Here is a 12,295-nt window from a genome sequence, read left to right as displayed (position 1 = left end):
AGTTACCTGCATTTACCCTTCTTTCAATATCTCAATTCAATTAACATAGCACATTTCTGTTGTACAGGTTTTCCAATAAGAGGTGTTATTTTGATATTCAATCTTAAAAGAAAATGGTTTCGTTGCTTGTGTGGCACGTAGTGCCGTCTTGTTGAAAGTAAACGTTGTCCAGATTAATACCATCCAATTCCGCCAGTAAAAAAATCATTAATCATCTCTCGATAGCGCAATCCATTCACCGTAACTGTTGCTCCAGCCTCATTTTCGAAAAAGTAAGGTCCAATGACTCCGCCGGATAATAAACCGCACCAAATAGTCACACGTTGAGTATAGAGAGGCTTTTCAACAATAACTCTTGGGCTTTCCGAGCCCCAGATGCGACAATTTTGCTTGTTGACGAAGCCACCGAGGTGGAAATGGGCCTCATCACTCAAGATGATTTGCATTTGATTCACTCAAGTGAATTTTAATAATTTCAAATAATTTCAATGCGTTGTTGAAGCGTGTATCGTTCCATTTTTATTAATGGCGTAGTTTTTACTTCTCAAATGTCAAAAAATGACAGCTTTAAAAGTAACAATTACCGAAATAGCGGGCTATTCAAAATAACACCTCTTATTGGAAAACCCTGTAGATATTTTTGCTATTATTACATTTTGATTAAATAATAGCTAATTAGTTTAGTTTGGTATTTTGGCATCAAATCAAAATTTAAATTTTGTATGAAAAAGGCAGTGCATCCGTTCCTCTTGATATTCCGCGTTTGAAAGCTTTCTGTTGATGTTTTAAAAGTTCAAACGGCTGACTAAAATAAGTAGAAAAGTTTATTCCCAGAATTTACGCTTCAAAATTACAAATCTCATGCAAACTTAATCAATATTGATTCAAAAGCAACATTAATTTTATTAATTATAAACTAGAAGCAAAGTAAGCTCCCTTTAATCCATTCAATGTGTACGAGTTAATATTTAAACCTCATTTTCCACCATTCCCTGTTTACAGAATCTTATTAAACTTTTATTTAAAACTTGCTGAATTGGCCGGGAAACTGAATCAAATCAGCTTCCTAACTTATATGAGAACCTCCAAAAAATGTATTTATTTTTTTATTTTTATAAATTGAAAAAAAAAATAAAACGATTTTTTTTGTAAAATCCCATACAAGTTAGGAGGCTGCTTTGAATAAGTGTCCCGGCCTTGTGATCTATGGCCTTGTTTTGCAATGTTTTTAGTAAAGTTTTGAGGTTATGAATTCATTCAAAAATTTTCTAAACACTCCTGATAATAATAAGAACCAACTTTGAAATTTTTCATTTTCGGTTCAGTAGTTTTTTATTCTATAGGGGACAAACAAACAAACAAATAATCATTTTTATATATACGTGGATAAATCTTAAAATTTGTTTTGGAGGGATATAATAAAATGAGGTACAAGTTTTTTTAACACTAATTTAATACATTTTGAAATTGGGTAAACATTTGAATTACAATAGTATACATATTACTAATATGATTTTCAACTACATGATTTTTCAATACATTTTTAAACTAATGAACATTTATTTATTTTTTCAATGGTTTACTACTTTGAAGCGAATTTTCTAATAGATGGGATAATATAATGTTTTAATGTTTATTTATTGAAATCGAAACCAATTAAAAGAAGCGGGTGAATTGTTTGTTTAGAAGTTGGTCTTTCCGAAGATGAAGTTTCCCGGAGTGGTGGGGTCTTCGGAAGAGAAGAACTGCTTCCACAGTTCCTGGAATTCCTCCCTGGAAACCGTCTCCTTGCCCTGAAACCAAAAACATCGTTAAAGTATTGTATTAAAGGAATTATATTCCCCAGGAGAGGGGGTCAGATCAATTGGGGAACTGCCGCGGAATATCATTTTTTTGTATGGGAGTTGTCACTTTGACAGTCGACAGCCGCGTAATTACGGCGCTCCATAAAATGTTCTGACCCCTTCTCCTGCCGTAGGTAAAAACGGTCTAATTTGAACAAAACGATATTTTAATGGCAATGTAAATATAAATAGCAGTCGGAGAAAAAATACTATTAACGAGTATTGATAACTTATTAAGAATTTCTTCACATTATTTGCAATCCGGTTGCCTAATAAACTTTCAGTCGAATACGAATATAATATCATCTTGATGTCGGAACAAGTGTTCATAAAAATTCTAAAATTTTCGCATTTCGTCATTGTATAAATATCAAGGCAAGTGTTCTAACATGCTTGGAATTTGCTAAAAGTTTATCAGAAAACGACCTACAATACCATTTTTAACCGGATTACCAATAATTTGAAGAGATTTATAATAAATATCAATTCTAATTTTTCTTCGTGTAGGCATGTTGTGGTGGTTATTTTATATAACTCAACTGTCTGGGTAATAAAATTTTGTATTTGTTTGTGATTAAAATATTCACCAACTCTGTATAATTATTTCCCTCCATTAGTATTCTGGGCAGAGAGGAATACATATGGTAGTTAGTTCCAAGAATGTTTGCCCTCCCTTCTACGTGCACTATCACACTACTTTCAAAACTATAGGTAACCTTACTTTTCAACATTCTGCCTCTAAGAAAATCGTATGAAAATTGTTATTTCTGCTCTACGCCACTAGTCCGAATTAAACAGCGGAAATAATTTTTCATCTTATTCTGTTAAAAGGATGTTTAGATACATACGATCGTTGGAAAACAATCTGAAATAATTTGAGGTTATAAACAAACTAAGACTTCCTTTTCCCAATTAGTTTTGCATTTCTTTTCCGGAATTGCTTCGAGTTTCGAGATTATCCGCCATTTCGTTGAGAATGTCAGTTCTGTTGTATTCGTCGTGTAGAGATGGCGTTAGTAGTCGCATGGACCGTTTCGTCGGGTTATCGGCAGGAGGCGTCGCGTCGTTAGTTTGTTACACAAATATATTATAATGGATAATGATTGCCCATTCAATTTGAACTCACGATTCTAAAATTCTCGTTCTTGATTCCCCGTATTGTACTTATTGTGGTTTACAAGGGGGAAATTTAGATTACATAATTTTTTTTAGCTATCCAACTCTAATCAATTATCCCAATTTCTATAAATCTAGCTTTGCATAATCGCATTTCCATAATTACATCTCGTCATAACCTCATCTAATAAATTCTATCCCTGCATCAAAAATGCATCAATAATAATACTTGCCCACAACAATATTAAATTACATTTGATTTGAGATTTTCACGGCCAAAAGCATTATCGTGATTTATTTTTGGGGTATTTTGCCGTGTTGCGCTACCTTCTTTTTTAACCAACGTTGGGCCACAGTAGCACTGTCTGAAACACTAAATAAGGAGACAGAATACCCCAAAAATAAATCACGATAAACATTAAATAACATAAATTCGCCTACCCTTTCTCTATCCTTAGTATTGATGACCAAAACATTCTTGAAATGGTGAAATGATAAGGTGAAAACATTTCTACTGTCATATTTTTGAACCACCGAGACCTAGAATTTTAAAGCGTCAGTACCTAACCAAAAGTTTATTCCACAAAATTTGAAAATAGTTGACGTCCGAGAGCTGCTGACTCGTTTTTTTCGTTATATTGGCACCCCTGTGCTCTCTTTTGTTACGACGCAATTTGCCAACCTGATTTTGAATGGGGGAATTGCTGCCGGTGAATTTTCCTAGTATTTTTTCCCCTTGCTAAACGCTGTGATTGGCTTTTCATTGCGCATTGTAAAAGCGGGGACTTAGGATCACAGGGGTCTAGCTATAAAAACTGTTGTTTTGAGTTAAGCTTGGTTTCGTTTATGCCATAATCATATTTATTAGTGACGCGAAGCCTATCTAATACGTACAGCCGTTTAAAAAATACAGTTGGGTATAGTTTGGAATGCAGTCGGGCGTATGAGCTTTCCAATCTTTAATTGCGTTTATTTCAAAACTATGTTTTTGTAGATAGGCCCCTGTGATCCTAAACCCCCGATATGAAGTGTATGTTCTTACTGATTTTTTTTTCAATTACTGTTTTCGCACATACGAAAAGATTTTATTTTTGTCTGCGGAACAATTGGTCGAAGATTGTAACGCCATTTTCAGGCAGGGAACAATTTTCTAAATTTTCGTCAGTGCGGATATCAACCATAAACCTGTTTTTTCTTTCCATCCAAAAATATAATATTATTTTGTGTGATATCTACGACTTTTATAAACAATCAGCTGTAGTCTCCGGCGTTACCCGGGCTTTCCACAGAGTTTTTTTCAATCAGATGTAAAAAGTAATTTTCTTGTTACTTTGAACGTCAAGTGTGCAAAATTTCACCAATCTCGGAATTATAATAGTAATAGTAGATTTGTATAAAAAACAAAGAAATCAAGTAGTAATTTTATTTCGTGATTGATGAAATTTTGCACACTTGACCTTCAGATGAAGATTTTTGAGATTTCCTAAAACTACCACAATCCCCTTTTCCCATCCCTTAAAGCATAATTTTTATACTTCTTGATGAAATTTCGCACACTTGTCATTCACCATAAGAGGAAAATTACTGTCTACATCTATCTGATTTCGAAAAACTCCACGTAAAGCCCGGACAACGGCGGGAACTTCACCTGGTATAAATATAAAAATAGATAGATGGATTTTCAAGGTAGGAACTAATTTGTAAAGTAGGTAGGTACCCACTTTCATTCTAAGATAATTATCCTATTTTACAAAAGAAAACCGATCAAAAAGTTCAATTTATACTCACATAATGGTTCTTTTTTAGCAATCTTAAGGTTTTTTTCGAGGCAAAGATTTGAAGAAAAGTGTTAAAAAAAAATCAATATCGTGTTCGTGGAAAAATATGAAACCTTCGGTCAATTTTCTTTAATGATGTTTTTTGTAAATACTCGTAGGTGCTTCAAAAACCAATTAGGTTAATTCAGCAATTGGAATGCCTTTTTACGACCAAACAACTGAACGGCTTTGGATATTGTGTTTTGAAGTTATGGATAATTAAAATAACAGAGCTGATTGCATACGGCGTTACATTCCAATAATAGCGGGAATAACGCGAACAGCTATGTTTTTATGTTCTACCGAGAATGGTGCGAGTACCTTAGGATTATGCTACATTTTATTTATTTGTTTTTGCATTATACGTACGTACTGGCTTTTACGAAAATTTGATACACATAATAGTTTAGTGAAACAGTTATCAAGAATAACAAATTATTATAAGCATTGAAATATCCATACAAAATGAAAATATCTCCCGATTAAAAATAAATGCCGCCGACGAGAATTGAACCCGCGCCTTCTGATGTCCGGTCAGGTGCTCTGGACCACTGAGCTACAAGTACGTCAATCGACAATTACTGCTCATTATATTTTTTCGCCTGTAAACCACCAAATTTATTTTTGTAGGAAAAGCTTTGTTAGTTCTGAATATTCCACTAGATGGCGTCGAGATATATTATATCTTCATTTGTTGGTGAAATGTTTTGACTTGTCAAATATTATGATGTTTTAATGATAAACTAATGTTTATAAGACAATGTTTTTTATGCATAGCACAAAGGATAACAAATTATTATAAGCATTAATCGCTCGCCTGAAATATCCATACAAATTGAATATCTCTCCCGAGTAATTAATGCTTATAATAATTTGCTTTCCATTGTGCTACGCATAAAAAACCTTGTCTTATAAACATGAGTTTATCATTAAAAAAATAGTAATCAAGAAGTAAAATTTGCTATTATGTACTCAATGCAGAAGAACAGTAGGTATTATGCTAATCTTAATTATTAATATTATTAAGGTATATTATTATAGCCTTTTTGTAACTATATTTCGTGCCGTTTCTATGCAATTTCTATGAAAGTATTGCCAACTGCATGTAATCTACTCATAAATGACTCAGTCCTGATATTGCTGTTGCAATTAAAAAGAATTTTCCGTCGAGTAGTTATAGTTGGTATTTTGAATTTGATTATGCTCAATAAATCAGGGCTGTCAATAATTCAATTAAAAAAAATAAATCCACTGATCGAATAAAAATTCAGTAAAGTATAAATGCTTGTTATTACATAACGTAGCACTTGTGAACATGTTTATAATATAGCCCACCCCACCCTTTAAATAGCTTCGCTTGGATATGGACCGGTCAGTGGCTGAGTTGGAAACGCATGCATCCAGGGACCCAGGCATCGTGAGTTCCGCGGCTGGCTATGTCCTCCATCACAACATAGAAAACATTTCCGCTTAGTGTGATGGTAGTAGGATATTTTCAAATATTGTCTAGTTATTCGTAACCCGGTAATATTTTGTCTTCCTTGAAAAATATTACAGTATTATTAGGGTACATAATAAAATAGGGTGAATCAAAAATTCTTTTTTTGAAATTCAAAATTCCAAATTTATTTCTGTATTTTTCGGTACACCCTAATGTGACACCCTACAAATCAAGCGTCAAGCGCGTGTTCAAATGTTCTAGTGCTAATAACTGAGTATTTTAAAAACCAATCAAATCCCCGCATACCCAATTTTTACCGATTTACAACAAGTTTCTCGTTTATTTTTTAAAGAGCATTTTAAAGGTATTTAAAAAATATTTACTAATTAGGGACAGAAGTTCGGTAAAGTCGATGTTATTGCTATAATGATGAACGAGAAAATACTTCACAGGGTTCAAGTTGACATTACAATACATCTGTACTCGAAACAATAACAAAGATTTACTCCAAATTCCTGTAATGCAGACTACTTTCGGACAAAGAAATTATAGGTACATTGCAACAAGATTGTACAATACTCTTCCAGAAAACATAAAAAAAGTGATACTCAAACAAATTTCAAAAAGAACATTTGGATAAAAGGTAATAATAGAGCCTTTACCAGTGCCTTCACCCAAATTCGAAACTATTGATGCAACAAAAATATTGAGTGTTCATATTATAATATAAGTGTAGGTATACTCACAAGTATTTAAATTAACTATTAAAATGACTCCCTCAACACAGGCTAGCCGCTAGTCTAGTGAGGAAAGTTATAAGAATCCTCAACTTTATCTAATTGTTATGTATTATATCGATTTACATGTTTATAGTTGCAAATTTATTAAATAAAATAAATGAGATTTTTAAGAGAAGTGCATAAGTTACAAAAATGCTATTAAGAAATGCGAACGAACTGAGATTCCGATGGGCTTGATCGAACCCCAGCATAGAAAAGTCGCAATTAAGGTGGATTGGTCAATTATCAAGAACGCCAGAAGGCCTAATTTCACTGAAATTCTAAGTGAGATTTCAGAGGGAAGATGTTCAGTTAGCCACCCCAGGTAAAGTTGTGAGAAACAACTCCATAGGCTGTGTGCGAGGAGATGATGGGTCTACTATGGACGGAGGCCGCCAAAAAAACATAGCACAGGGACGGCAGGAGGCGTCTTGTCGAGGAGACAAGGTCCCCAACCAGGATAGGGCAGGGGGAAGAAGGTGAATACGTTGAAATGTTTCTGATTCTGATCATAGTACTTAAATAGGGTAATTTGATATTTATTATTCATTAATATTATTGGCTCTGGAACAATTTGCCGGCCTCCGTGTTTCCTCCCGCCTACAACAAGATTTGAACTGGCTGTGACGTCATTATGATGCAGGCAACGCTGGTTGGTAAGACAGCTGTTACCAGGACCCTACCAAAGTTGGCTGGCGTGACGTCACTAACGCCCTCCACAAAAACATCGTTTTGACAGCAAATCAAAATGGTGGAATTCTAAATCGTTTTTTTAAATTATTTAAGAACACACAGTACATAGATAAAAATTAGTGGAAAACAGTTTATAAGGTTTTAGAAATAATTATAAGGATCGAATCAAGTTCATTGTCTCTATGAAATATTTGCTGAGTGATTATATACATTTTAACTGCCGGGGTTAGTTCAATCTATGGAGTGATTTGAGGTAAAGATGAAGAAAAACGATGTGGTGTTTAAGTATATATAGAAAATGTATTCTTCAATACGAAAATACGTCACTAGGTTAAATCGTAATTTTTTTCGACAAATAAATTAAAATACTTTTTGCATAAGCAATATTTTCCGCTTACCTTGGACATTTTAGAGAATGCGGTCTTGCACTCGCCGGGCTGCAGGCCATAGCACGAACACACGGTGGTGAACTCATCAACGTCGATGGAACCGTCGTTAGAGGCATCCTCCAGGTCGAACATGAAGTTCATGTAGCGCTGCTGCCACTCCAGAGCCTTGTCGGGGCTTGCAGCGTACTCGTTCCACATGGAACACCATTCGTCAACGGACACCTGGAAACAAAGGAAAAATGATGATTTAAAAATATATATATTTCATGTGATTTTTCAAATCAATTTATTTTAAATAATTTTTACTTATATTAAATATTTATATATTTTTTGATTTTTAGAATTTAAACAAAAAAATTCTGAAATTTTTTGAAATGTTTCGTAATTCTTCGAAATTTTTTGATATTTATTTATGTGTTCGTGCTACCAGTCCAAACTATCCGGAGCCTGGGTGGAATTCTGTCATCTTCGATCAAGGGAATGTTGTGAATTGTAAGGCTGATTGAGGTGGGTAGGGGAAGGATATGGGATATTAAAAAAACCTTCACGTATTTCTGATTAAAAAAAATCAAACATGATGAAAGTAATACTTGAATGTATTTATTAAATTAATTGAAGAAAAAGATACTACTAATAAAACTAAACGAATCATGAAAAAGAACAAAAAAAACGTTCATTCTTATTTTCCTATGTCTTGTTCTGTTTAATGTTTCTTTTAGATTTATTATTATTATTATCTTATTCTTCAATGATATATTGATGGGTATATCAATACACCATGTAGTTTTAAAAAAAAAAAATCGCAGAATAATTTATTGATACTAGATTGGTGGGAATATGGCTTCGTTAACATTTCAGAATTTGCGTTTTATTGTACAAACCCGAACACTTCTTTCGCATTATTATTTCACTGAAACATTTTTCAACCGGAAATTAACCCGTTTTATCCTTTAACGAAATCGGGAAGATATGAAATTGGAAAAACGTTCAAATATTTGATACGTTTAGTATCTACATATCATTAAAATAACACACACAGATCGCGTGTCAACATTAATTTATACAAATAAATTGGTACATACCTAATTTAAAATAAAATGTTGATAAATCCTCACGGACGTGACTAAAAATAATTTGAACTCAAAATAAACAGTAATTATCGGATTAATTATTATCTGATGGGGCAGTGCAAATAAAAATATACTAAATCCACTAATTAAAACTCAAAAAGACATAATGAAAATTATACTGAAAGTTCCTGTAAGAACTAGCACTGATGGAATCTTCAACAATCTTAACATCATGTCAATTAAACAACTATATTATAAAACTATACTCAATTACATTCATAAGTATAAAACCCAAGAAATAACAACAAACACGTACAATAAAAACACTAGATCTCATGGTCAAAAACTTATCCAACAAATAACTACTAATACAACTTTTGGGCAAAAAAGCTTCTTTTATCATAGTATTAAACTTTACAATAAAATACCACTCTCACTCAAAAACCTCAACATTATAACATTTAAATCTCAAATAAAAGGCTGGATACTTAATATAGGTAGATCTGAAATAGAAAATATACTGATATCAAACACAGACTAAAACCGAATCTACTAAACTAAACCATACAAAAACACACTATCTTACTTATTTTAAAATTATTTAAAAAAATATATATATATACTACATGACATATGTTTATAATTAAATTATAATAAGTAAATGACATCCTCAGCACGGGAGATCCCAGTGAAGATATCATTATCTCTATATGTTACCAATGAAAAGAAGACAATAAATCATTATTATTATTATTATATTAATTATAATGAAATTAAACAAATTATGAATTTTAAAATTACACATTGAAATAATTTATATACATTAGCAAAAGCAGAATTGAAATGTTCGTTGTTTGAAATTGCATTCCCTTTGAATGCCATGGGTATAATGACAATCGCCGAAACTATTATCATAACAGCTTACTTGTTTTTTGTAAAATGGTATTTTTGTAAATTGTACCGTCTTACCAGATAATATTTATAAAAAAATAAATCTATCATTCGTACTTTCCCCAGGTAGTTTTCTAAGGATAGCTACTAAAAAATAATAATATCAAGACAAACGAAAATATTCTTGAGTTTTATTGTATTTTCCAGCAAATAAATAAATACAGCACTATGATTTTACATAATCGGGTTTATGACACTTGACGTGGACTTTTGCGACGCGTTTTTTACAGATAATATAAACATATTATTTTTAAGTGACGAAACGACAAGCTGGAATAATATTAAGATATGTACTAGGTTTTCCAATAAGAGGTGTTATTTTGATATTCAATCGTAAAAGATCAATGGTTTCTTTTATGAAACAGCTGTCACGCGTAATAATAATTACACAGCAGAACTTGTTTAAAAATAAACTGTTTTTATAAACCCAATAATAATATTATTGTATATATAAAAAATAAAAAAAATAAAATGGAGTTCTACAAATTAAACTTAATAACAATAAATAAATCAATGGTTTCGTTGCTTGTGTGGCACGTAGCGACGTCTTGTTGAAAGTAAACGTTGTCCAGATTAATACCATCCAATTCCGCCAGTAAAAAATCATTAATCATCTCTCGATAGCGCAATCCATTCACCGTAACTGTTGCTCCAGCCTCATTTTCGAAAAAGTAAGGTCCAATGACTCCGCCGTACCATAAATCGCACCAAACTGTCACACGTTGAGGATAGAGAGGCTTTTCAACAATAACTCTTGGGTTTTCCGAGCCCCAGATGCGACTATTTTGCTTGTTGACGAAGCCACCGAGGTGGAAATGGGCCTCATCACTCAAGATGATTTGCATTTGATTCACTCAAGTGAATTTTAATAATTTCAATGTGTTGTTGAAGCGTGTATCGTTCCATTTTTATTAATGGCGTAGTTTCTACTTGTCAAATGTTAAAAAATGACAGCTTCAAAAGTAACATCTACCGAAATAGCGGGCTATTCAAAATAACACCTCTTATTAGAAAACCCGGTACATACCAAGCGAGTGAAATATATTTTAACACGCAAGGAGCTTTTTTACGGTTTCAAATACCATAAAATCGAGGTAAGTGCGGTGAGCTGATAGCAAATCCACGGTGGATTTTTTAGCACACTAGGGGTTAACCGTGCTTGGTGACCACTGAATAGCTAGATACTTTCCAACCTCCCAGTTTTCCATTTTTTTCTCTTCCCAATGATGTCATATTACCATTGGCTACGGGCAGTTGGGACCTTGTGCGATGGCCTCATAAAAAAACAGAACTTTTTACTTCGAAACGCAATTAAAATTTGTCTCGATTATTTAGAAATGGGGTTCGATTATGGTCAACACTAATATCCCTCATGTGTCACCCATAGATAAATTAGATTCCAATAGAGACAATTTGATTCAATGCAAAAACGTAGACAAAGCTCTAAGCCCTGTGAAGCAAAATTGTTCCATGTTGAATATTTGATGAGCTTTAGATTGACGTTTAGTATGTAACCTATGAATGCTACTATTGCTCCTTATGTAACCGGTTCAGACCGCAAAACCTCCACAGCGTGAATTATTAATTACCCAACATTAGCCTTTCTTGCACATTCAGTACACGGTATCCTTAGTCCTTAGCAAGCCATTATTAAATTCTGTGTGAATACTCATAGAGAAGTCTTGACTCTTGTCGAAGTTTGATTCTGTCAAAGTATAAGATGATCAGTTTCACCCATACTGGTATGTTACTGAATAATGTAGCTATCGAACTCAAATACGGTTTTATTATATGTATGAGAATTGATCGTTACATAATAACTCATTACTTGTAGTTGTTACCCGTGAAAAATCACGGGTTGTTACTTGAATTGCTAATAAGAAAACATTTTAAATTTATCTATCTATATAAATAAATAAAGATGTAAATGTTCATTTGTTCAAAATCTAAAATCTCCGAAAGTTCTTCAAAGATTGCTTTGAAATTTTGACAAAACGTTGAATTCGAATACGCCTGTGTTTTTATATACTTATATTATATGACCGGTCGGTGGCCGAGTTGACATCGCGTTTGAGTCCCACCCAGGTGTAGTGTGTTCAATTCCTCGGCTGGCTAAGTCCTCCACACAACACAAGCAAATTTTTCAGCTTACTGTGGTGGTAGTAGGAGATTTTCAAATATTGTCAAGTTATTCG

General features: G+C 33.1%; 1 protein-coding gene across 3 annotated transcripts in view; it reads right to left on the bottom strand.

Moving 5' to 3' along the window:
* Window positions 1–1,450: 1,450 nt before the first annotated feature.
* Scp2 (Sarcoplasmic calcium-binding protein 2) overlaps window positions 1,451–12,295 on the bottom strand; it is a 327,312-nt gene continuing 316,467 nt past the window's right edge. For all 3 annotated transcript variants that reach the window (XM_089639749.1, XM_089639750.1, XM_089639752.1), the window contains 2 exons: window positions 8,089–8,301; window positions 1,451–1,793 (listed from right to left, as the gene is read on the bottom strand). In XM_089639749.1, coding sequence (XP_089495875.1) covers window positions 1,683–1,793; window positions 8,089–8,301 — 324 coding nt within the window. In that variant the 3' untranslated portion in view covers window positions 1,451–1,682. The remainder of the gene's footprint in view (window positions 1,794–8,088; window positions 8,302–12,295) is intronic.

This window comes from Hesperophylax consimilis, chromosome 14, assembly GCF_061612785.1.
Source record: "Hesperophylax consimilis isolate HC1 chromosome 14, BYU_Hcon_1.0, whole genome shotgun sequence".
Classification (NCBI taxonomy): domain Eukaryota; kingdom Metazoa; phylum Arthropoda; class Insecta; order Trichoptera; family Limnephilidae; genus Hesperophylax; species Hesperophylax consimilis.
The sequence above is the reverse complement of the archived record's forward strand: the minus strand, read 5'-3'. Positions and strand labels throughout refer to the sequence as shown.